The sequence below is a fragment of the Rhinolophus hipposideros genome (assembly GCF_964194185.1).
Source record: "Rhinolophus hipposideros genome assembly, chromosome: 7".
Taxonomy (NCBI): domain Eukaryota; kingdom Metazoa; phylum Chordata; class Mammalia; order Chiroptera; family Rhinolophidae; genus Rhinolophus; species Rhinolophus hipposideros.
In genome coordinates, this window is record NC_138053.1 from 74,820,900 (window position 1) to 74,848,569 (window position 27,670).

The 27,670-nt window shown below is 36.6% G+C and overlaps 1 protein-coding gene across 2 annotated transcripts in view; it reads left to right on the plus strand.

Annotated features, from left to right (window-relative positions):
* The window catches only part of FYB1 (FYN binding protein 1), a 205,498-nt gene that overhangs the window by 41,689 nt on the left and 136,139 nt on the right, over positions 1 to 27,670 (plus strand). The window contains exon 1 of one of the 2 annotated variants that reach the window (XM_081053236.1): positions 7,510 to 7,566. The exons of the other annotated variant lie outside the window; for it this stretch is intronic. Within the exon in view, the coding sequence (XP_080909362.1) occupies positions 7,564 to 7,566 (3 nt within the window). The 5' untranslated portion in view covers positions 7,510 to 7,563. Of the gene's footprint in view, positions 1 to 7,509; positions 7,567 to 27,670 lie in introns of those variants that run through there. 2 annotated transcript variants of the gene reach the window in all.

The following is a 27,670-nucleotide window of genomic DNA, read 5'->3' on the forward strand; positions in this document are numbered from 1 at the left end:
CTTGGTTTGGGCAGAGGCAGTATAACAGCCTCCATCCTTGCATGTTCTCTGACAAGGTTCACCACAAACTCTAGGCAAGGAATATGTGAGAAAAACAGTCATCGAAGCTCAAGATGTACATTCAGATCATTACACTGAACTCCAGCTGTTGTCAGAAGGACATGGAGAAGCTGATAGGCATTTGTGTTCCCTTTGGCCTAATGGGAAAATAAGCTTTATTGTTACAATCTTACATTTTTCCCTTTTTGTACTTAAAACTCAGATTGTTTATTTAGTCTACCAATCTCATGGAAGATAGTCAAATATACATGCTAATTAATAAATGTTTGAGGTATGGGTCAGCACTTTCACACTGGCTTTTCACTACTATCTCTCTCGAGGCCCTTTGATTGTATGTGCGGTGGACACTGAATACAACAGCCCACAACAGCATCTTCTGAGTTCATTTCCCAATAGTTATTTGTGAAAAACAACCAAAATTGGTGGATAAAAGATCAGGTCAGCTCAGTTTATTTGAAAAGAAAATGAAATGATTCTCTCTCTCTCTCTCTCTCTCTCTCTCTCTCTCTCTCTCTCTCTCTCTCTCTCTCACACACACACACACACACACACACACACACACACACACAATAATTCTCAGGACAAACATCTATCTTTCTGCCCCGCCCCCAATCCTTCCACCCCGAACTCATTACCCACAACCCTGCTAAGAGCAGTGAAATGGTTCAAGAGAAGAGAATGGTGTGCTATTTAACAATACAATATAAACCCCAAGATAATAATATCTCCTTCATAGAATTATACTGAGTCACTAAGACAATGCACATAATCACCTTGGCACCTAATAGACAAACAATAAATGGTAACTGTTACTATTGTCAGGAAAGCTATTGGTATAAGTCCTTCCAAATATAACCAACATTTGTGACATGCGACGAACAAGATTAAATCTGAAAATTGAGGTTGGCAGAGTGGCTTAGTACCAACCCTCTCCTCTAAATAATTCCTGGGTTCAGTGATCTTTTTAAGAGGAGTTATTGTTTTATTGCGGCAAAATATACATCATATTAAATTTACCATTTTAACCATCTTTAAGTGTAACCAACTTTAAGTGTATAGTTCAGTGGCATTCAGTACATTCTCTTTGCTGTATAACCATCACCACTATCCACCTCCAAAAGTTTTTTATCCTCCCAAACTGAAACAAAGTTAAACAATAATTTTCCATTACCTACTTCCCCAGCCCTGGTAGCCACTATTCTATTTTCTGTCTTTATGAATTTGACTATTTGAGTACCTCATATGTAAGTGGAATCATGGAACATTTATTCTTTTGCATTGGATTAATTTCATTTAGTGTAATGTCTTCAAGCATATATCAGACTTTCATTGCTTTTTATGGCTGAATAATATTCTATTGTGGTATATGTTTTTTATTTTATTTATCCATTTCTCTGTTGATGGATACTTGGGTTACTTCCATCTTTTAGCTATTGAGAATAATGATGCCTTGGACATGAGTGTACAAATATCTTTTTGTATCTCTACTTTTGATACCATTGGGTATATACCCAAAAGTGGAATAGCTAGATCTTATGGTAATTCTGTGTTTAATTTGTTGAGGAACCAACATACTGTTTTCCACAACAGTATCACCATTTTACATTCTCACCAGCAATGCACAGTGGTTCCAATTTCTCCACATCCTGGTCAACACTTGTTATTTATTTAGTAGTAGCCATCCTAATGGGTGTAAAGTGGTATCTCATTGTGGTTTAGATTTACACTTCTGTAATGATTAGTGATGTTATGCATCTTTTCATGTACTTATTATCTTTTTGTATATTTTCTTTGGAGAAATGTCTATTCAAGTTCTTTTCCTATTTGTTAATCAGGTTGTTTGTAAATCAGGTTTTGTTTTAGTTTGGTTCATTGTTTCCTTTTTTTGTTTTTAGTTGTAAAAGTTCTTTATGTATTCTGGATATTAATCCATTATCAGATATATGACTTGCAAATATTTCCTCCCATTCTGGGGATATGCTTTCTTACTCTACTGATAGTGTCCTTTGATGTGAAGAAATCTAATTTATTTACTTTTTCTTTTGTTGCCTATGTTTTTGATGTCATATCCAAGAAACAATTGGTCAGATATTAATGTCATGAAGCTCTGCCCTCATGTTGCCTTCTAAGAATCTCATAGTTTTATTAGCTCTTAAATCTTTAGTCTTTGATACATTTTGAGTTAATTTTTGTATATTGTGTAACATAGGGCTTCAACTTTCACTCCTTTGCATATGGATATACAATTTTCTCAGTATCACTTGTTGATGTGTGATTTTTTTTTTTTTTAACCATGTCCAAAAGTCCATCAGCCTGGAAGCAACAAGAGAAAAGAGGGTCATGATGACATTGCATCATTTCACAAATTGTGTTCTAATAAATTTGTTTTCATAACTACATTATAAATATTCCTAAGTCCTCCTATAGCATTATTAATAATATTAAGTTCAAAAGTACTATAGAATTGAAAATTGAAGTATTCCTTTTTTTCTGACCAAAAGGAAAATTATCATTAGATTACACTCAAGTATGGCTAACTTTGTATTAGAACATAAAATAATTATGTATTTAAGTCAGTGTCCTGCCTAACAAATCTAAATTTGAGCAATAGAATATGAAAAAGACTAAGGTTAGTAATTTTTCAAGAGGAGACAATAGGGTAATTCTAAAGTATATAAAAAAAAGAATCTCAAGGGAAAAATGTAAAATCTGGAAATATTTTCAAACTGACTATTTTTTCAAAAACTTGAAATCATATTCTAAAAGTTAAAAAAAAAAGCGTATGGCTTCCCAATATTTATTCTGTACTGAAACAAATATTCCTGTTTTAAAATTAGACAACAGATGAGGAAAATGAGTGTATTTACACCTACAGTTAATTGACAATGGGAAAGAGAAAGAACTCAAGGAATGATGGAGTGATCCATTTTCCCCTTTGTCATCTTCTCCCAGTCTGTAAAATCCCAAGGCACATCTGTTATTTTCCAAACTTTCTGGCCTAATAATCCTATCAGGAAGGAAATTGGAAATAAATGAATGAATGAATGAATGAATGAATGAATCCATTATTCATATAGGACATTTTCTTTTTTGCATACATTAAAATATAAATTATCCTTAACAAATTGTTAAGCACAATGGCCAACCCAAATGAGGGTCTGTATTTTGATGACGTCAATTAAATATTATCTTGGAAACCCAGTGAGGTAAAAGGATTATTACAACCTGGAATCTGCTTCTGAGGATAATATGCAAGGAATGAAGTAAGAAGCCATGAGAAGAGAGTAACAAAAGCCATGAAAGGAAAGTACAAGACTCAACAGACCCCACTGAGCATGTTGAGTCCCTAGAAAGCCAAGATGAGGGTAAGATATAAATGACAGCAAAAATAGCAGAAGAAAGTAATAAGTAAATTAATATGTAACAGAATTCCTCTGTAAGCTTTGTTCTTTCTTTTTCTTTGCTCTCCAAGTTAATTGGTTTGATAAAAGACTCCTTAAGTAAAGTTTAGGTCATTTTTCCATTTTTCTATGTCAACAGTTCTTTTAAAGTTCAGTAAACATTTGCCTGGGGTTGAGTTTAAGTTGTAATGACAACTCTTCCCTGCCCTTGAATTTAAATACATTTTACTCATCCTGTTGAATGTAGTTGGAACTCTCTTTCTATTGGAAGACGAGTTCATTTTGTACTCAAGTTGATTAATAAGTTAGTTCTTCCAGAGTTTTGATGTTCTGATAGGGTTAAGGCCTCCTTTCCTCAAAAAGTAGAGAGTATAAGAGAAAAAAAATCCATTTTGTTTTCAAAATAAAAAGTGAAAGAGAAATAAGCCAAGTCAAGGACCTGCCCATTTCCTCCTGCACATTTTTAAGTACGCCTGTTCATATCCTGCTGTCTTCCTGCCACTTTCCATTTGGCTATTCCATATCTATCCAAGCAGAGAGAGTAGAATTTCCTTGAATTTCTATGAGTCTACTTTGTGAATGTGAGTTGTTCTTTGCTGGCACAGTTCAAAAGCATGTTGATAAAATGAGTCAAGTTTACAAAATAAGGAAGTTTTAGCTGACTGGTTTCCTAGTCTGAAAATTGGGAGGGTCACTTAACATTTTTGTGCTTTAATTTCATAATCAAAGAGCAGCAATATAGTAACTATCTCCTAGTGGTTGACAACATTTTAACCAAAAGGTCACCTACAGCTTTCCATAAATGATGGGCTTTCAAGAAAGGGAGGCTGTGTACACGCAGAATTAGTGTGCAAGGTGTGTATTGCTTTTATCAGATTCTGAAAAGAACCCATAAGCTAAAAAAAAAAAAGAAAAAAAGGTTTAAAAAAATAAAAGCTGCTCTCTGATCTCAAGGTGACAGAAGGAAGTATGAAAATTAACTCACACTGGAGGAGTTTCAAATCAACTTAGGGAGCAAAATTTAAACGCAGTTGGTACAATGGGAGAACCATAAAGGGCAAACATATCAAAGAGCTTTGTTTCGTGGTGCAGTCTTCAGGAGTCCAGAAAAATGGGGAGATGAATGAGCAAGAAGCAGGGAAGGCTTCCTGGAAGAGGTGAGACTCCTCCCCCTGTTCTCCTATCTCAAGTGTCTTATCGAAGCGTGTTTGCGTTGGGCACTTAAAGAAGATGATTTCGTTTCTTCTCTAAAATGTTAGCCGTTCATATTATAAGGCAGAAATAGTGTATGAATATTTCTAACACTCTGTGCTAACAATTTTAACCATGTTCTTTTTGAAGCTGATAGACATAGCCTTGATGATACTGCTGACCAATGATCAGTAGGTAGTGGTACTTAAATTTTCATTAGTGGTATCTCCACCCATTTTCCTGTAAATGGACCTTAAAAAAGGAAACTGGTTTCTGCCAGCTACCCGCTGTCCCTGGATTTCAGTCTCCACAAGCTGTCGCCTTCAGTGAGTTCCAAAGGGACAGAGTGATTTTACTATTGCCTGAACAAAAACAGTTTTGTAGAATGCAAACGTTTGAAAAGAGAATGAAGAGAATGCGTGCCCACGTATTTGAGGAACTCCAATCACTTTTGCACTCTCTGAGGTACTTCTTCTTTCCACTAGCAGGAGTAATTGCAGTGACCACACCATGAAAATATAACTTTATCTTCTTTAGATGGTATTACTATATTGTCTGTCGTTATTGCATTTCCTGTTTCATCTTCCTGCTCATGAACTTATGTACTTAGTTGACTTTACAGAAAATGTACTAACATATGAGATATTTGAAATAATGTGTTAAAGTAAAGTGATCTTGCTCCAAAAACTAAAAATATAAACGTATTGGTAGATTATGAGTTATGGTTGGGAGCTTCAGCCCTTACTTGTTTTACTCTTAGGCAAAACACGTCTCTTAAATGTATGTTTTTGTGAGACTGCTGAATTTATGTCAGTGACAAATAAAAATTACCTTAATCTGCATTTAGAAATAAGCAGAAATTGAAATGGAATTCAAGGGAAAGAATTGAACTTTGAAGTTCCCTTAACCAAAGACTTGTCCAGGTAGTTACATTGTTAATGGAAATTGCTAGATTTTCTCTGTCGTGTAATTTTTGTGCAACTTACTGATACAGAGAGAAAGTTATAGAATAATGAAGAATTGGTAATTATTATGTAGTGCATGGTGAAAATAGGTTGATAAACCTAGTAGTAAACAGTGTCCGAGTGACAGAATTATTTCTACCTGCAAGTCTGGCCTGGTGACCTGTTCCCGTCTCCCAAGTAAGAGTCAACTGCTCCTCCTTTTAGAGTCCGGCACCCTGAAATCACCTAGGGACATTTAAAAAATACTGATGCCTGGATCTCAAAACTAGAGATTATTATTTAATGGTCTGGACTAAAGTCTGGGAACTGGGATTTTAGAAAACTTCAGGTGATGTTCTTTCATAGCCCGGGTGACAGCCCCAACTATAGACCCTAAGTTGTACTTTCATTGCGATCACCTTTATTCCAGCAAATAGTGGATAAGAGACATTCTGGTTAAACTAAAGAACGCCTCCATTTTAATGTCTTCTTCTGGCAATGTTTTACATCTATTAGCGTGCCTGGTTCCCAGAGCTGTCTTTCCTTGATCTTTCTCCTTCACTCATTCATTGTACATGTGTTATGTGCCAAAGACTACAATTTCAGGTGGCTGACCACCCTCCCAGTTCCTGACGACTCCTCAAGCCCCAAACCTCTTTCAAATATCTGCAAGTTTCAGGGCAGGGTCAGGTTCTTTTCTATCCCTAAAACTTGCTCCTGCCCTGCCTTCCTTCCTTGTCCTGGCAATGATTCTATCCATATGTCTTACTACGCCTTGATTTTCAAAAACATTTTCACTTGAAGGAATACATAATAAGGAACATCTTTTTAAATAAAGGATTTTGTATTGCCATGGTAGTAATTAGTATTAGCTAATTATCAAATGAAGAAATTAGGTGCCCCTCTACTAGATAAATTTGGTAGTATTTACAAGAAGATCTAAAAATTTGCAACCCCAAGTTAAGGAATCAGTTGACTTTCCTTTGCAATAGGAAGCAAAGATGATCTTCTGCCCTTGAAATTTCTCTAGTATCAGACAATATATCAAAATAAAGGAGGTAAATCCATGTACCAGAACACATTTAGATAGGTACTACAGTTGATTCGTGGGAAATCTGACTACTCAGGATCAAATGCCATGGCCTTAGCTCAAGAATATCTAGATTAATAGTATGAGGGATTGAGGCTTTTGATGCTAACAAAAAGTGCTAAAAAATTAACACACGAACCTAAATTGAAAGTACTTCATATTTTTAATGAAATAAATGTCATCTATGATAAGCTTGTGCATATTTCCATTGTTTAAATATTGGCTAGATTGGTTTAAATATATTTGGAATTGGTGATTAAAATAATCATGATCTTTTTGTTCTTTTAAGATTATAGTTGTTTTTAACAAGCACTATATACTCAAAATAGAAAAGTCAAAAACTCAGCAAAGCACAAAACCAGAATTAGGTTTAATAATACCTCCACCCAAGTCAATCACTGTTAACATTTTGGAACGGGTCCTTCATTCATAGAGAGATGATAGGTAGATGGTAGACATAAATAGATAGGTGATAGATAGATGATAGATAGATAGATAGATAGATAGATAGATAGATAGATAATAGATCCACAAATTCAGACTTTATATAAAAAACAGGCTAATAATGTACACAGAATTTGATATTCAGACACATTAAAAAAATCTTTTGTCAACTTCACAACTTCAAAACTTCACCTGTAGCTTTTCTCATATTATTAAAGAGTAATAACTGGATAAACCTGGCCAGTTATACAAATGTTCTGAGGGCAAAGATAACATGCAAATAAACCTTACATATCAATGCGTGAAAGCTGGACAGACCACACAGCTCAAAAAAGGAAGTACACTCTGCAAAGCTAACTTGCACATTCACTGTCCAAGTTACAGCATCTTCGGGGTCGCTCTGTGCCAAGCACATCAACTCTTTTCAATAAAAATGGTAAGTGATTGATTTTATGGCTCTCTCTGCTTTCCTGGAAAACATCTAATCTTCGTTACATGGAGCAGAGGGGTGGGGTTGCTTTACAGCCAGGTCCTCAAGCCTTGGGAATTTTTGCCTGCCCCATTGTTGTCCCATTTGCTATTAAAGCTGCTGGGTTTTTATTATGCCAGTTGAGAGACTGTAGCTTCAAGAGTTCCCTTTTCTGATTCTAGCCTTTAAAATAGAGGAAGAAATAGTGAATAAGAGACATTCTGGTTAAAGTAAAGAATGCCTCCATTTGCAATATGCCCTACAGAAAGAAAACTTGTATTTTTTTGCCTTTGCCTCTTAAGATAGCTGGGTGCCATAGGGAGCAACGTATTCAAATTTCCTATTATGAACACTTTGGATTCTAGAAGAGAGCTCCAATGATACATATCCAGTAATATTGTGATGATGAGTGCCATTTTGACCACACAGTAGATTTTTTAAAAAGAAGCTCTTTTGTTTAAAAAATACGTTTTATTATTTTAATTAAGAGAAGCAAACAAAGCCCAAATAATTCAAAGCATAGGGACAGGTTTTCATTCCCGAAGTTAATTAAAAGCCATTATTTAGAGCATACTTAAAGTTGTGACTGGTTTCCCAGCTGTACCATAAAAACTAGCTTAACCTGTAATGTAGCTGAGCTACAGCATTAATATTCTGCTACATAGTTTCTTACTATTTCTCTGTAAAAATTGGCTGCGTTCTTAATACATGTGGTATACTTATGCTCCCAAAGTCTAGAAGAGAGCCAACTATCCATCCCACACACACCCTTCCCCAGCCCCCAGAAGATTGGTTATTCCTTCTCTCATTATGGAGTGGACTGAGACCATGACTCCTACTCAGGGGGCGGGATTGCACTGCAGACATTGGAATAGAGAGGACAAAGCATTCATGGGTTGTGTTTGTAGGCTGCAAGCTCTTGAGCCAGATTGGGAAAGTGTAGAGGTGAGAGAGGGTCACCTTGCCATAGAAGAGAGAGGGAGGAGAAAGAAGAGAGATGGGGTCAGAGTTTCAGAGTCTTAGGGGAGAAGAATGCATAGTATTGAAGAAAATCGTAGCACATGACCCTCCCTAGCCATACCTGTAAGAGGAAGGCAGTCACTTATCAAGGTGGGACTTATAAGTCCCTTTATTATTTCCAAACTGGGTCTTTAGGCCCAGGATTCTTAGAAAGTAGCTTGACCATAATTACTGATATCGTCTTCAATAATAAACAAGGTCTTTGTGGATTAAAAGAGTAATTTGGATTTTCTTGGGGGAAACAAGATGATAATAGCAGGGAGAAAAAAGTGTAACTGGATAGTGTATGTTTGCTGTAATACATAAGCACTTTCTTATGCATAACAATCTCTTTCTTAAGAGATTATCCCTTTCTTATTATGTAAGAACATATTATTAAAGAAAATTTCTTAGAAATATAGATCTGTAGAAATAAAACAATACAAATTTTCTATCACCTAGGGGGCAATCATTGTTAGGTTAGTACCAGATCTAGAATTTCAGCACTTTAAAATATATTTTACAAATATAATTTTCTATACTTTATAAACCATTTTCTTATTTGATTTTTTTGTTTAAATATTTTGAAAAATATCTGAGCTATATATTATCTCTAATGATAAATCATTTTTAATTGCTGTGTAGTATTCCATAATTTATTTTAATTGTTTCAATATATGTGGACATTTCGGCTTCTTATTTTATTTTTCCTCCTTTATGGTAATACAGACAAGAATGTCACAATCATTTTTTTATATACATTGTCTGATTATTTTTCTTTTGTACTGCCTTTTTAAAAGATTTTTATTAAAATATAGCTAACATACAATATTACATTAGTGAACTATGCAGTTATTACCACATTATTCATTATATTCCCTATAACCATCTGACATTGCACCACACTATCACAATATCATTGACTATATTTCCTATTCTGTATATTACATCCTATTCTTGTATATTACAAGACTTGTTTCATATCTGGAACTTTGAACCTTTTATTTTTTTTTATGTTCCTTCCCCTTTTTTAATTTTTCATTTAGAGTTAACATCCAATATTATTTTATATTAGTTTCAGTTGTACAGCATAGTGGTTAGATATATAATTTCAGAAGTGATCCCCCTGTCTAGTACCTACCTGTCCCTATAGTTATCACCATATTATTGATTATATTCCCTGTAGTTTACATCCCCATGACTATTTTGTAACTACTAATTTGTATTTCTTAATCTCTTCAACTTTTTCACCCTGCCCCTAACCCCTCTCATATCTATCACCCTGACAGATCTAGTACCCATCTGACACCATACATAGTTATTATGATATTATTTATTATATTCCTTATGCTATACCCTACACCCCCATGACTACTGTGTAACAACCAATTTGTACTTCTTAATCCTTTCCCCTTTTCACCTATCCCTAAGACCCTTCCATCTGGCAACCAACAAAATGTTCTCTGTAGCTATGAATTTGTTTCTGTTTTGTTTACTTATTTTGTTCTTCAGATTCCACTTATAAGTAAAATCCTATGACATTTGTCTTTTGCTGTCTGACTTACTACAGTCAGCACAGTACCCTCTAAGTCCATCCCTGTTATCGCAGATGACAAGATTTCATTCTTTTTTATGGCTGAGTAATATTCCATTGTATATATGTACCACCTCTTCTTTATTCATGCATTCATTCATTCAGGGACACCCAGGTTTCCTTCATATCTTGGCTCTTGTAAATAACGCTGCAATGAACATATGGATGAGCATGGCCCCTGGAAGTAGCATTTTGGGTTTGTTCAGATAAATACCCAGAAATAGGATTACTAGGTCCTTCTTTGTCTCTTGTTATAGGCTTTGTTTTAAAGTCTGTATTGTCTGGTATAAGTATTGCTACCCCAGATTTTGTTTGTTTGTTTGTTTGTTTGTCTCCATTTTCATGAAGTATCTTTTTTCATCCTTTTAGTTTCCATCTGTGTGTATCTTTCCATCTGAAGTGAGTCTCTTGTAGGCAGCATATGTAAGGGTCTTGTTTTCTTATCCATTCAGCTCCCCCATCTTTTGATTGGAGCATGTAATCTATAGACATTGAAAGCAATTGCTGATAGATATGTAGTTATTGCCATTTTATTATCCATATATATTTTTTTCATCTTAAAAAAGTCTCTCTTAGATTCTTTATAATACTGGTTTGGTGGTGATGAACTCCTTTAGCTTTTTCGTGTTTGGGAAGCTCTTTATCTATTCTTCAATTCTAAATGACAGCTTTGCTGGGTAATCTTAGTTGTAAGTCCTTGCTTTTCATCACTTTGAATATTTCCTACTAATACTTCTGGCCTGCAAAGTTTCTGTTGAGAAATCAGTTGATAGTCTCATGGGAGCTTCCTTGTAGTTAACTAATTGCTTTTCTTTTGCTGCTTTTAAGATTTTATCTTTGTCTTTAACCTTTGGCATTTTAGTTATGATGTGTCTTGGTGTGGGTCTCTCTGGGTTCATCTTATTTGGGACTCTCTGTGCTTCTGGTGTTGTATATCTATTTCCTTCACCAGGTTAGGGAAATTTTTGGTCATTATTTCCTCAAATTGGTTTTTGATTCCTTGCTCTCTCTTTTCTCCTTCTGGTACCCCCATAAAGTGATGTTGGTAAGCTTGATGTTGTCTCAGAGGCCCCTTAAACTCTCTTCAATTTTTTTGAATTCTTATTTCCTTTTACAGTTCTGCTTGGGTATGTTCTACTACCTTATTTTCTAAATCACTGATTTGATCCTCTGCTTCATCTAATGTACTGTTGATTCCCTGTAATGTATTCTCCATTTCCATTATTTTATTCTTTATTTCTGACTGGTTCTTTTTTATGTTTTCTATCTCTTTGTTGAAGTTCTCACTGAGTTCATTCAGCATCCTAATGAGGTGTCATCAACAAATATGGTGAATGTTTAAGTTTTAAAAAATTATTACAGTAAAAGACACATTGCCATTAATCCCCCTCAATATATTGCCCCTCACTTCAAACACACTTATTCTGTCATTCTTGCCACTTTCTGAAAAAGTTCTGGAAGTCCTCTTTCGTGAGTGTCTTTACTTCATCCTCCATCGTGACAACACTCCATGTCACACATCGCTTATGGTATGTCAATTTCTATCAAAAACATTACGGTGTGACCTCATCCACCTTATTCACTGGATCTGGCACCATGCGACTTCTGTCGTGGCTGCATCGATGTCCTGAATCGATTGAAAATGTTTTCCTTTCATGGTCATTTTGACTTTGGAGAAGAGCCAGAAGTTGCATGGTGCCAGATCCAATAAATAAGGTGGATGAGGTCACACCATAATGTTTTTATTTGACAGAAATTGCCATACCAGAGCAATGCGTGACACAAAGTGTTGTCATGATGGAGGATGAAGTAAAGACACTCATGAAAGAGGACTTCCAGAATTGCTTCAGAAAGTGGCAAGAACGATGAGATAAATGTGTTCTAAGTGAGAGGGAGCATTTTAAGAGGGATTAATGGCAATATATCTTTTCCTGTAATACATTTTTAAAATTTATACATTCACTATATTTTTTATCACACTTTGTATAACCAGTGTTTCAAACTCTGCATCTGGTGATTTATTGCCTCCATTTTGTGTAGTTCTTTTTCTGGAGCTTTGTTTTATTCTTTTATTTGGGAGATGTTCCTTTGTCTCCCCATTTTGGCTGCCTCCCTGTGTTTGTTTCTATGTACTAAGTAGGGCTACTATGTCTTCTGGTCTTAGTAGAATGGCCTTATGTACTAGATGTGCTGTGGTGCTTGGCGGTGCAGTCTTCCTGGTCACGTGAGACATGCATTCTAGGTGTGTTTTGTCTATGGGTTGTGTGTGTCCTCATCTTGTTGTTGAGCCTTTGTTGCCATTTGCACATCAATGAGAGAGAATGACCTTCATTGGCTGTAAGGACTGGCTGTGACTACTATGGAAGAGTTGTTGTGCAGGGGCTGACCCTACGGAGCAGGATCTGCCTCAGCAGGGCTCTTGTGACTGCCCCTTGCACGTGTTGTTCTTGGGGGTGGCTGGGTGATGCTCCAGCTCATTTTGAAGCTGGCCACTGGGGGCGCCAGCCCCAGGACCACCCTGGAGGGCATCCACTATAGCTCAAGTTCAGCCACAGCCAGTGCCCCACTCCAGGCCACCCGGCAGGAAACACAAAGAAATCCACAGATGGCCACTACCATGCCGTGCTTGGAAGTGCCTTGAGAGGCCAAGCCATGAGCCACTACTCACTAGTGTCATGCTTAGGGCTGCTCAGCCAGAGGTATAGGCCATGCTGTTTGTCTGGGTTCTGCAAACCTTTGAGAGACCCTAGGAAAGTCTACAGCATGAGCCAAGACAGGTGGTTTGTACCGAAAAGCCACTGGAAGCAGTATGGATGTGCCCAAAAGTTGGGTGGGGTGGGGTCTCAAATCATCAGGGCGTTAGCCAGCTTGATGGAGACACAGATATTGCAGCCACCTGTGTCTGCACGCAGGGATGGGAGAGGGCTCAACAAAGAAACAATGGCTTCCACTAGCTCCTCAGTCCAGGAGAAAGCTGCCCTTTCAACTCCCATCCTGAAGCCAGACAGCTCAGGTCCCCACCGTATGTTCCTGCCACCTCTCCAGCTGTCGCCCCAGTGCTGGAGCTCAGAGCCAGTGATTCTGTCGGTAAGTCCTTGCACGGTCACTTGAAGAGGAGCGTCTGGGACTCCAGCCTCCCTCTGTTTTACTCAGCCACAATTTCCGCTGGTTTTCATGCCGGAAATTATGGGGACTTCTCTCCCCTGCACTGGAACCCTACGCTAGGTAGGGGCTGGGACCCCTTGTTCCTTCAGGGGGACCTCCACAGTGGAGGTATCCCTCCCAATTTTTAATGGTCACACACAGGTGTGGGATCAGCCTGTTCTGCGTCTCTGCCCCTCTACCAATCTCAAGGTGGCTTCTTCTGCATGTCCTTCATTCGTGGCTTTGGTTCAGCAAGATTTTAGGTGATTCTCAGTGATGGTTGTTTTGTAATTTAGTTGTAATTTTGATGTGGTCGTGAGAGAAGGTAAGCACAGCATCTTCCTATTGTGCCATTTTGACCTCAGATTGCCTGATTGTTTTTCATTGGCAGAACTGCTAGAAGAATTGCTAAGTGAAAAAAATACATATATTTAAGACTTTTAACAAAAGAACCGTCTTGTTAAACAATGTATTTTAAGTTTATTTACTATATAGTAGCATGATAAATAAATTTCCCAGTTGCAATTATGGTATATACATTCTTATCTTTGTAGCATGTCAGGTTATACTTAAAAAGAAAGTACATTTCCCTTAATTTCTCTCTCCACCAGTATTGCTTCTGCTATTTCTATGACAAGCTGCAGAAAGGGGGGTAACATACTAAAGGAAGGGGAAAAAACTTTCTCCTTGAAAGCCTTCATAGAATAGTCAAAAGGCTATATTCCTGCCTTCTTCTTTAGTTACTAGTGTATATTTTGTTTTTGTTTTCTCAACAAGTTATTTAAGTTCTGAGTTTGTTTCTTTATTTAACAGTGTTGAAATGATGATGATGATGATGATGATGATGATGATGATGATGATGATGATAAGTATCCCACAGGGTTCTTGAGGATAGTAAACAAGATTGCAGTTATAAAGCACCTATTACAGTGCAGGTACCAGCCATACACTGGATGAGTATGGGTTTCCTTTCTTCCAGTCCCAAATAAATAATTTCCTAAGGAGACATACAGATTTTCATGAACATAGGAGGAGAATGAGAATAGCAGTTACCATATGTGAGACCCGCTATTGTTCCTATTTTCTGGCTGAGTACACTGAGTCTTGGGACTAGTAAATCACTTGCTCACAGTTACACAAGTATTAAATACTGGAGCTGAAATTTGAGCACAATATGCTGTATCAGAAAAAAAGTAGGTACAAAGAAGACAACAGGGTGGTCCAAGAAAAGCCCAGGACTGGCTTTCAGAGTACTAAATGCCTTTCTTCAAGCTGCTGACCATCCTGGTCAGATTTGGGAATCAGCTGCTGCAGCGGCAGTTACTGCCGCTATAAATGGTCTGATCTTCAGAATGCTCCCTTTATTGAAATCTAGCAGAAGCCATTGGGATGGGAGGCTAGAGGGGTTCCTGGTTTTGTGGTTCTCCATCCCAGTGTTTAGAAAGGAGGATTCAATTACCAAATGTCTCCCCTCCCCCTAGCTCATCTGCTGTGTTACACGTGTAACACACCCCTCTTCCCCTAATCCCACCTCTTCCATGGTGAGTGCAGAAACAGAACAATCAGAAAGTGGGACCATGTCATAACCAAGGTGGTTATCGGGAAATTCATATTTTGTTGCCTTCTCCCTATAACGTATGGGTAACGTAGAGGAACTGTGGAAACTTGTGGAAATAAAGCACAAAAGTGCATGGGATTTTGGGAGGACAAGCACAACAGCTACAAGATTGATGGGTATTAGCCATGCAGTGGCAAGGAAAGCTGGCAAGGAATTCATCCAGTCTTTCCAGTTCTCTCTCGAGTTTCTCAGTTAAGGTACAGGGTTGGCCTCGGTGTTCCCCAATGTTCTTTATAACATAATTCCGCGTTTTAAAAGTGGAAGGACATGGGTAATAGGATTCTGCCTCTCAAACATCTCCCTCTATGGAAATTGACTTACTCTGCCATCTTAGACAAAGCAGCTTAGTGCATAGTCCCAAAATGGAAAAAATAAAATAATACCTGTCCACAAGACAAGTATTTTTAAGTACATTTCAATTTGTATAATTTTCTGGAAAAAGGGAGGAGCAGATATCTAATAACACACAAATTTATGTATGTTCATGGTTAGTGAGGAGAAAAATCTTTTATAAATAAATCTTAGAACGTTTTTAAGAAATGAAACGTGTTTTGGGGTTTTTGTTGGTTTGTTTTGATCCCTTCGTTCAGCTTTCAATTCACATGTGAGCTACTGACAAAAGAAATATGCTATGACTCATTCATTCAACCAAGGTTTATTGAGCTCCTGCTCCATGTTAGGGCTCAGCTAGATGAGAAGGCAGGGTGAACCACACAGGTGGGGTCCTGACTTCCTGCAGCTTACGCTTCCTGTTAGTAGATCTCAAATTTTAGCATGTACCTGAATCGCCCGCAGGGTCAGTGATGTGGCCTGAGAATTCACATTTCTAATGAATTCCCAGATGATGATGATGATGGTGGTGGTGTAGGCACCTGGAGACCACTGTTCTGTGGAAGTGATAGATCAAAAGTTAATCAAAGTAAACGTAGAAGTAAATACCTTGTAGTGACAGCGGAAGGAGGTGACTAAGTTGCTGAGATAGGGCATGTCCTCTTAGAGAGGAGTCTGGTTTCTGGTTAGGTTTCTGGTTTAAGTTAAGGCAGTGGCTCTCGACTATGGCTGCATATTAGACTATCTTGAGCAGCTTATAAACTATCCGCATTTTTAAGCTCCCAAGTGAGACCTGTCAAATGGAAACCTTGATGTGGGAGGTGAGGGCAAGTGAAGGTTGAGATTTTCTGCACCAGAATGAGAATGAACTGGGCCCTGGAAAAAGTGGTAGTAAAGACCATGTCTAGCAGAGGCAATGGCAGGTACAAAAGGTGTGAGGCAGGGCAGAGTTGGATCTACAAGAAGTCCAGGATGGCTTAGAGGATGAACAAGAGAATAGGAGAGTGGCAAGAGATGCTTTAAAAAAATAGTCAGCAGCTGCCTACCTGATGAGTCTAGAACACCGTGACAAGGAATTCAGTCTGATTTTGTTCACGCCAGGAGGAGTGGAAGGCTCCTCAGCAAAGGAGTGAGTGCCATTATGTGATTTACATTTTGAGAGTAGGACTACCTCTGAAGTGACATGCATCCTCCTCAGACAGCCTTGATCGTGTCTTGGGACTTAAATATTGAAACTTTCCCCCTCATTCTTCAAAATTGTGGCCTTAAATTTGAACACAGCCAAGTTAGAGAATAAATGTAAGGTTTCTGAGGGGAATGGATTTGGGGATGTGCAAATAACTTGAGGGGCTGCGATGGAAACCCAGTTGAGAGTTGGTATCCCAGGGAAATCAGAGTTTGAAATCTGATGAAGGATCCCTGTGAGAGATGGGGTTCCAACCCACTTCTTTCAAGTAGAATTATGATTCTTATCCTTATCATGTAAGCTGGAGGGAATGGATCACATTCCTGAATGATATATTGGTATCCCCAAATAGAAATCCATTCAGCTCCACATGCTCCCCCACCCGACCCCTACTCTCTAACTTACTCTTATCGTCTTCTTCTGCAAAAGGTGCCACTTACCTTTTGCAGTAAGATCTAGCCCATTGTGTTAAAAAAATTCCTGTTGCTATGGCATGCGAGTTTTAAGCCAAGGATGAGAGGTTCAAATTTTAGGAGATCTCTTTCACTTACACGTCAATGCATGTAGGAGGAAATAAGAGCTACTTCTTAGAGAACAGTTTAATACACACTAAGTGTGTGTGGCACCCTAGTTCTTGAAGCAAATGGCTGTCAAGCTCCAGCTCTCAATTTTGTAATATCAACACCACTTCCCTTATTTTTAGAGGTGCATTTTATCTGCTTTTTTTTCTTCTCATACCCTTCTCTTTTTAAAATATTATGGCATGTTTAAAACAAATAACAAGTGCTCACACACCACCCGGATTTTACTCATATTATCATTTTTGCCATAATATTGCCATTTGCCATTTTTTCAAAATAATAATTTTAAAAAGACACTTGAAGCCCTCTTTCTGCCCTTTCAAGTTCCATGTTCCTCCCTCCAACAGCAGTGGACTGCCTGCTCTGAAAGCGACATCTTGTCTTCCCAGACATATTTTCATATTTTTATTTCATCTGCCTGTATCCATAAAATAGCATATAGTATTGTTTTGCCCAGTTTTGTTTTTTATGATTTCTGCATTTGCCTTTTTTCACTCTACAAATTTACATTGGTATTTTACAGTGTACAAAATTACATTGGTATTTCCAGATATATCCATTTGGACACATGCAACTCTAGTTCAATTTATTGAATTGCTGTGTAATTATACTGCAATTTATCCATCTGTTTTGCAATATTCAATTTTTTGTCCTTATTTTCCATTTTAAACAGTACAGGAATAAATATTCTTTTGCATAGAGAGTACAGGCACCCTCAAATCTATTGAATGTTAGCAAATTGTTCTCCAAAGTCATTGCACAATTCACCTCCCAACCAGCCTCATATGAGAGTTGTCATTTCTCTACATCCTCCCTAAAACTTGGTATTGTTAGATTTATTGATAGTTTTAAAAAGCTGTTATAAGCAAAACCTTACTTCATTGTTGTTTTAATTTTCCAGATTACTGCTCAGATGGAACATGGTTTCATAAATTTATTGACCATTCAGTTAATCTTTTCTGTGTATTTTCCTATGTGCTTCATCTATTTTTTTATGGATTGCCTTTTCATGTTGATTTAAGTGTATTCCTTATATAATTCTAGGCATTAATCCTGTGTAAGTTATATGTGTTGTAAGTTTCATGTTTCCAACCTATGGCTTCTTTTTTATTTTATTTTTAGTATCTCTTTTTTATATAGAAATTTTAAATCTTAATGCTGTCCAATTTAAATGTATGCCTTTTATTATATTTCTGCTTTTGATATTCTTTTAAAGAAGTTATTCCTGATCCCCAACTATTAAAAATATTTTCCTAACTTTTATCTAAATGGTTTAAAGATTTAATTTTCATGTTTAGGTTTTTAATCATCAGGATTTTATTTATACTTGTGTTGTGAGGTAGACATCTAACATATTCTTACATGGATAAACAATTTGGTACTATTTAAGTTAGTCTATTCTTTCCCCCAACTGCTTTCTGATGCCTCTTCCGTCATGAACATCTATTTCCCATATATGTATGATTCTGCTTCCAGGCTTCCAACTCTGTCATATTGGTCAATATATTCATAAAATTCCATGTTTATAGTTTCTTTTTAATTATTTTTTTTGCAGTTACAGTTGACATTCAATATTATTTTATTAATTTCAGGTGTACAGCATAGTGGTTGGTCATTTATACAATTTATGCAGTGATCCCAGCGATTAGTCTAGTATAGCCCTGGCACTATACATAGTTACTGCAACATTATTGACTATATTCTCTATGTTGTACTTTACATCCCCGTGACTAATTTATAACTACCAATTTGTATTTCTCCATCCCTTCACCTTTATCACTCAGCTTCCCAACCCCCCTCCCCCCTCCCCCCCCCCCGGCAACCACCAGTTTGTTCTCTGTATGTGTATCATTCTTTTGTTTACATCTGACTCTTCTGGTCTGAATTCATGTTTCTTCTTATCCAAGTACATATGCTCTCACTATTATCTAATAATTTCTACAATTATTTAGTATTTCTATTATTATCCTCCCAAGGACCTAAATACATGTAATTACCCATTGAATCCAGACCTATTTCTAGTTCTTAAAACTTCTGCTTGGAAGAAGTGTATATCACTTTCACTCATATTTAATTGGCCAAAATAAATCATGTGGTCATGCCTTAGCTAAATAAAACAGAAGCATAGGAGTGTATAATCCTCATGCATTCAGGGTAAGGACAGGGATGGGGACCAATTTGGAAGAACAGTAATATATGCTGCAATGTACATTGATCTTTGTATGACTAAAAACTTTCATTTTGACTTCACTCTTGAATGATAGTTTAGCTGTGTATAAATATTCTAAATTGATACTTATTTTTCCTTAGCATTTTACAGACTCATTCCATTGGCTTCTAACTTCTATTGTTGCTGATGTGAGTGTGCTGTCAAGTCTAATTGTCATTTCCTGTAGATAAAATTCTGTCATTTCCTTTAAGGTATTTATATTTTAAAGCTTTACTGTTCCTCATAGAGAGGTGAACTAATTTTCACTCATTCTATTTTCTATTCAGAGTATCAGCTTAAAGCAGAAGCCTACATCATTTGTGTAAATAGCCAGATTGTAAATATTTTAGGCTTTGCAAGCCCTGTAGTCTCCGTTACAACTATTCAGCTCTATCATTATAGCGTGAAAGCAGCCATAGACAATCATAAATAATAAAACTGTGGCTGTGTTTCAATAAAACTTTATTTATAAAAACAGGTGGCAGACTGGATTTGGCCAACAGGCTATAGTTGTCTAATCTAAGGTCTATGACTTTCTTCAATTCTGCAAAATTCTCAGCTATTATTTCTTCAAAAGCTATTACTGTACCATTTTCTCCTTCCTACTTATTTTGTCTAGAGCTCCTATTAGATAAAAGTTAGATAGTCTCAATCTACCCTCCATGATTTTAATTGCTCTTCCAAATACTTTATCTCTGTGTCTCTCTGTGATTAATTCTAAATCAGTTTATCAACTTCGTCTTCCAATTTGCTAAGTTTTCCTTCACCTGTGTCTACCGTCACCAATTGTCTGCTTATCCAGCACTTTCCCAGTTTTAGCACTAATGTCCCAGGTCCTGGAAAACTCTCAGCCCAAGACAGATCAGGATAGTTGTTCATCCTATCTGTGTCCAATCTAGATTGTATTCCATATATAGAGCTTTTGTTTCAATAATTATATTTTTATTTCCAACTTTTTTTGTATTGGTTACTTTTTATAACCACCTCTTCTTGCATAATGTCTGCCTATTTTTGTTTCAAATATTCTTACATTTTCCTATGGATATTATTTATTTGTCTCTTGATGAATCCTGAATTTTTAGAGTCATTTTCAGATTGTTCTTTTAATTTCAGGTAAACCCATCTTCCAATTGTTGATTTTGTTGGGTTTTTATTTCTTATTAATAGTTTTCTTCTCATATGTTGGAATTTTGTGTTGCAGACCCATTTTGAAAAGATTTTGTTGGTTGATTGGTTGGTTGGTTGGTTGGTTGGTTGGTTGGTTGGTTTTCCCTTCCTACCTGCCTTTTTTCCAGCTTCTCTAGTGTTATGCTGATCTCTGCTACTTCTTCCTGAAGATTCCATTCCAGAACCAGGTCTATATTGACAGCTGTGTGATCCAGACCCACAGTAATGTACGTTGAATGCACAATCACTATTAAGTGAACTGGCATCTTGGCCCAGATTGTGGCTCTGGGACTGTGTCTAGCCCAAGGTTTCTCAACCTCAGCACTTTTATGCATTGTAGGATGTTTAGCAGCATCTCTAGTCCCTACACACTAGCATCTCCACCCCTCCTCAATGTGACAAAAACCATTTCCAGATATTACAAAATGTGCTCCCCTTACCCCCAGCCATGCTCTATTAAAATCATCTCCAGCTGAGAAATGTTGGCATATCCCAAGGCAATTTTCAGCAGCTGATCATTTGGTCTCCTTTCATGGTGCTAAGGATGAGGAAAAGCATATCTGTCCCTGCACTTGGTTTCAAGAACTGACACTAGCTCAGGTTTTCAGGTTATCCTGTCTTATAGGAGCTGAACTAACAAATGCGTCCATCCCCTGAACCATCAGCCTGCCTTGCCAGTGCTTCAGCGTTCCAGTGTCACTCATTGCCTTGTGTTTCTGTTCTGTTTCTGATAGAGAAAGGCTTATCTTCTTTTTGAGTGTAGCTATCCTTAACTTTTTTATTTTTATTTTACATTCTATCTATCACTGACATGTGGTTAGGTCAGTGGGAGAGCTGCAAAACTTTACTGACCAGAAATTGTTTTTTTTTCTCTATCTCTTTTTCCTTACTTCCCTTGAGCTTCATATCTTTTCTGTTTTCTTTTCTCCCCTTATCCTTGATCAGTGGTATCAGACAAGTCAACAAAGTACATGTGTCAGAATCAGGGTTGATGAGATACTGGGAGAATTAGTCCAGTTTCATCCCGGTCTCCGTCACCCACCCCCCACTTTGTCTCTATCTCAACCTATTAAGACAGTGATTCTCAAAATGTTCCAGCAGCATTAATAGAAATTCTTGGGCTCCACCCATTACTGACTGAATAAGAAGTTCTAGGAGGGGGACCCAGCTACTTGTGTATTAACAAACCCTCCAGGTGATTATAATGCAGGCTAGAGTTCGAGGTTCACTGTACTAAGACTTACCTAAAGAGACTTGAATCAGTGGTTCTCAAACTGATTCACATTGGAATCACCTGCCAAACTTTAAAATACAGTTGTATGAGCTCCTCCCCACACCCCCCCGCCCCTGCCCCTCCAGAGATTCTGATCCAGCTGACCTGGATGGGGCTCAGGTACTTTTTTCTGTTAAGTTCCCCAAATGATTCAAGCACCCAAAGTTTGCTTTAGTTATTCATTCACTGCTTAGCCCATTTTGATAATCACTTATGCCAACTCTTATCCAGTGTTTCCGGAATTCTAAGTGGAAATTGATAAACTTTTAGTGAACATAGTTTAAAATTAATCTGGATTTGGACTTTCTGGGTTTGAATCACAGTGCTTGCCATTACCTTTGAACAATCTACCCTCTCTGTACCTCAGCTTCCCCATGTGTAAAAAGCAATGGATAATCATACCAATTTACTAAGGTTATTATAAGGATTACATAGGTTTATATATGAATGTCCTCAGAATAATGCCTGTCACACAGCAAAAGCCATAGAAAAAATTTCTAAATTATTTATTTTGTAAGAAAAACATGCAAAGAACCTGCAAAACAAACTTAAGTCAAAATAAGTGTTTTAAGAATGGGAATTTAAATAAGTATTTAAAGAATGTTTCTCTTTCATATTGGGAACTTTTTTTATAAGACCCACTTTTTCCACAAATGGTATCTGGTCTTTAAAAAAATACTGATTCAATAAAAATTAACTCTTTTCATTAAAATTTTCTGATTTTGCTTTATGCCTTTTAAAACCAGTTCGTCGAATTATAAAACCCAAGTTTATAATCAGTATTGTATAGTTGAATTTTAACTATAAAAAATGATAAGCCGACAATAAATTCAACCCTTATGTAAATCTGGCAAAGATCAAAAGAAGTAAAGTTGAAATCAACGTCTGCTGAATTTGATCCGTGACAGTCATTTAGTTGATAGAATTCATGTGAAATATAGTAAAAAGTCTTCAATAGATAGACATTTAGGAGGTTTAATTTACATGAATACGTTTTGATTTGTCAGTGTATGGACACTGTCCAAAAACACTTCTTGCAATTTTGTTTATTACAACTTCGAAAGGAAAGTAGTTGAGTTTACTTTATCACAATTGGACATTCACTCGAAAGAAACTAATTTTATCACATGTACCCACAACTGCATGAGACAGCATTTCAAGGCTGGGTGGAGTTTTTTTAACAGCAGGACAGAGCTACCCCAACAAAATAGGGTGGAAATGAACACTATTTAAATTAGTCATCTTGGGGAGACACGTTGGGGAATTTCCAAATTTTTTGTTGTTAATTATCCAGCAAACAAAGAAAACCGTGTGAGGCTGGAATTGTTGTGACTTATGATTTCTAAACAAAGTCCGCCTGTAGCTACTGAGCATGTGCAGCATAGATGGTTTCAATTCTCGATGAATATAAAAGTGTGATAACCTGAGCAAGTATTGATTGGATTTGATAAGTAGCGCAAGAAGGGCAGGAAGACGTTCCAGAAAGTAGCCAGAGTAACCATGTCTTGGTAGTTAATTAGGCAAGAAAACCCCGACATAATTTCTCTACATCCCCATTTTTCCCTGTTCTTCCCTTCCACACGGTAAATCCTTCTGTGTAATTTGTAACACACACACACACACACACACACACATCTGCCAGCACAGTTTTGAAAAATGATGTTTTTTCAAAAAATGGTGCTACACCTAGCCTTCGATCAGTGAGAAAACTGGTTTCTTTCCCCTTTGACTTCATGACAGACATGCAGTCAGTCTAGAGGTGGGGAAATATTGCCTTCTCAGGCAAATAACCTGCAAAAACAAGAACCACTCCACATCTTTCCATTTGTAGTATCTGTGCTACTGTTTCCACTGCTAAGGTCTGTATTTAACTGAGTGGCTGTAAATATTGCATCCATAAACATTGTTTTTAAAAAAGGAGTCTATTTAACACTGTACTGTTTTAGTTATTTTAATACATTTGTAACTTTAAGTGCCCTAGGTCCACAGAGGACACCGAAGGAGAGATGATGATTACAGTACAGAGTTTTTGGAACCAGTAGGTTGAGGCTGGAAGCCTTGCCCCAACTGTAAATTGGGTTTTCTCAAGTTCTCTGGTCTGCTTCTCTTTCTTTCCTCCTGACACCAAGGCCCAGTCAGTCTCCATTATGAGATCCACTTGATTATCTTACACATAATACCCACTTTTTATGTTACCCACTTGCTTCTTGGAGACTTTGGAATTGGTGACTCCAAATCAGATAGTTTCCTTTTCTGGCTTTAATATTCTATGCGTTGAATAAATTACACAGTTCTGGATATATAGAAAGAGTCAGGGTATTGTTTGGTAAACTTTGCTTTCTGGGTAGGTGGTTGATTTTGGACATGCTTGGATTGGAAACACTTCCTAGGTTGGGAAACGAGATCTGATTTCAGGGCATAACAGCATGCTGGGGGATTCTGAACTAGTCTGGAATGATTGTGAGAGGGAACTGGGGGATGTCAAATAGGGTACTGACGTCTGCAACTCACTGAAATGCATCATGAAACAAAGGTGAATGGATAAATCAATAGATGTGGTAAAACAAAAGTGAGAATAGCACAATGTTAATAATTATAGAATCTAAGTGAGGGTATTTTGATTTCTCTTTCAATTTCAACTTTTGCATATACCTGCAATTTTTCATAATAAAAAATGGGGTAAAAAATGTAAGTGTCAAATAGACTGGGAAAATGGAACTGGGAATTTTAGTATAACATTCCATTTTCTTAACCAATGCCTTTATTTATACAGTCCCTGTTTATCCACTAATGAGATAACTGCAAAAAAAATCCCTCTAAAGGTAAAGAGCTTTATTATTTTTTTTTCCTCTTATAAAAATGAGATGCATGATGATGAAATTTTTTTTAAAGTACAGGAAAAATGTAGAGGAAGTAAAAATCCTACCATCTCAACAAAACAACAGTTAACATTTTAAAAAATTATAGTTGACATACAATATTTTATTAATTGCAGGTATACAACATAGTGATTCAGCGTTTTTATTCCTTATGAAATGATCGCTGCACTCTTTAGTAACCATCTGTCACTGTACATAGTTATTGTATGCTTGACTGTGTTCCTTGTACTGTACATTATATCCCATGACTTATTTTATAACTGGACGTTTGTAAATATTTTTCTAGCCCTATCAGTGGACAGAACATTAGACCTTCCCTAGTAACACTTCTGAAGCTGTCCAGCCTCTTCTAGCTGTACTTGTGCTACCTTACTTGCAGCTCAGCCAAACCAGCTCTGACACTTCTATTTATAATACATGGCTCCCACTTTTTTCCTTCCAGAAAGCTTTCACGTTCCACTCTCACCCCACCCTTGGTCCTCTTTGATTTGGCATCTCCCACCTTCAGTATTTCTCTTGTCGATGTATTGGAATTCTCATCAAGCACCTTTAAAATTCAAATGCATTTTCCCCCAAGTATTTTGCATTCACCATGCTGCCTGGCATACCCCAAGCCACCAATATATATTTTCTATCAGACTCATAATCTTACAAAAACCCAATCCGATTGAGGCAAAACCATTGTTCTAAGTTGACACGCAACTACACCGTTTAAAGCAAAGTTCTCACTCTAGATAGAAATGAGGTTATTTATGCCAACCAATATCTGTTAAATTGTAGGAAACACCGAGATTATAATTGTAACACACAGAATTCTTATTTCACAAGATATAAGCCAATTTCAGCTCATGCAGTTTTCACATGGATTTTTGTCATTGCCATTTCCCAGTGGTGCATAATGAGTAATTGGCATAGTCTCTGAAGAGCAGAGAATCTTCTGGACTCCCCAGATAGTACTGGCAGTGTTTGTAGACATTTTTATTTGATAAAAATAAACCTAGATTTTAATTCTTTAAAAAGTGAAAAAGAAGTATTCTTATTCATACTTGAGATGTATCTTTAATACCTCTTTAATACTTCAAGAAGTTTCCATGAGTTTACTTTCTTGCATGGTAAGTTTTATAAATCACTTCTTGATTTTATAGAATTATCTTACTTATTCCCATTACAACCTCCTTTCAGGGACTCTCAAAGAATAGATTAATAGACTACATAATTTGGGCAATAGAAAGTATACTTTTCTTTAGGAACAGAAAAATGGATTGTTTCCATCTTCCTCCTTTTGTATAGTGCTGTCCTGAGCTATATCGAGTTTCAAATCACTTTGCAAACTTTGTATTTCGGGAAATAAGGAATATAACAACAGCTAACATTTAAGTGCTTCCTATACATCAGTGACTGTGGGTTTGAAAAATATCAATTCATTAAATTCTTATAACAAGCCTGGAAGATATACTACTTTTACTCTATTTTATGAATCTGGAAACCAAAGGAGGTGAAGTAATTAGCAACCAACAAACAAGTGGTAGAACTAAGAGCCAAACCCAGACTGGCTCCAGAGCCTATGTCTAATCTATAGCACTCGCTGGCTCTCTAGAGCACAAAAAAATGGCACGAAACTGGTCTAGAGGTGGGGCACAGAGGGCACCTTCTGCTTCATAAACTTAGTATTGAGTCTACCTGTTTCTCTCTTTATATGAGTCAGTCTTTTCTGTTGTCATTTCTTTAAAACTCAACACCTTTTTGCATAAGTACCGTATCTCATACTCTGTTGATTTTCTTCTTAACTCTATAATGTATTTGGAATTTATTCTGATATATGGAAGGAATTCAATGTGAAGTTAAAATAATACCTATTTAGATATCCTTTTATTCCATTTTTTGTTCATTTTAGATTATCATATATTATGGCTCTCCTTTGAGCCATTTGATTTTGTATCATTATCACGCCTTTTCAATTATTATTTTATAATGTATTCTAATACCTAATAAGGCTAATCCCCTTAATCCTGTGCATCACTGCTCCTCTTTTTCACAATATTCATTGATGTCCTTATTCATGTATTTTTCGAAGTAACATTTATAATTTTATTATAAATTCCAATTTATAATTTAAAAAATTGCAGTTGTAATTCTAATCATAATTCTCTCAGTATTAAAACATGGGTAGTAAATAGTAATCAGCTTTCCTTTCCAGTATTGCTCTGTAGGAAGTTCAATTTACTTTTTACATTCTGCACTTCAGAGATTTTCCCACCTACTCAAGGAGCCCTATTCTCAGCATGAGTTTTCAGATCAAGGCAGAGTCTAACCAAGGAGTAGAAAGCAGATCATACAGAGAATAAAGTCACTACACAGTAAAACTATAGTACCAGTTAAAACTGTATTCCAATCCAATTTAGTAAACCAATTGGTCTCTACAGATGAAGGGACTACTTATCTTTGTTGTACTGTTAAAATTATTGTTATGTTATTGTCGTTTGATTTCACTTTCCCTTAATGTGGTTTATAAAGGCAAAATTAATTTAAAGTATTTAGAAATGTGTGTTTCTCGAATTCACGTGTGCTAATTAAGCAATTCCTTCAGGAACAAATACAAATGCTTATTCTCTCATGAAATACTTCTGAAAACCATGAGCATGGTTTTCTCAGTTTTTCCTTTTAAGATAAAATTTTTTAAGATAAAATTTTAAACAACAAATCACCCAAAGTGGTATTCATCCATTAGGCATGCAAAATATTTTCCTAATATAAACTTCTTCAAAGGTGGCTATAAATCATTTGAAACTCCTCTATTGAAGAGATTACTAATCCTTTTACCGTGAAATTGTGAAATGGAACACTCCAAAAATCACATGATTCTATCTTAAAACTGTTACTATTTAGTTTCTTTAGGTGTTTCAGGATAAAACATGTACACGTTTCGGGAGTAATTATTATGTAAAACTCTAGGATCCCTCACTTTAAGAAGTTCACCATTTTTGTTTTCATGAGCCCTAAAATTAGAACTCCATATCTTTTTTTTAATTTTTTTATTATTAGTTTCAAGTGTATAAAACAGTGTAATAGTTAGACATTTATACCCCTCACA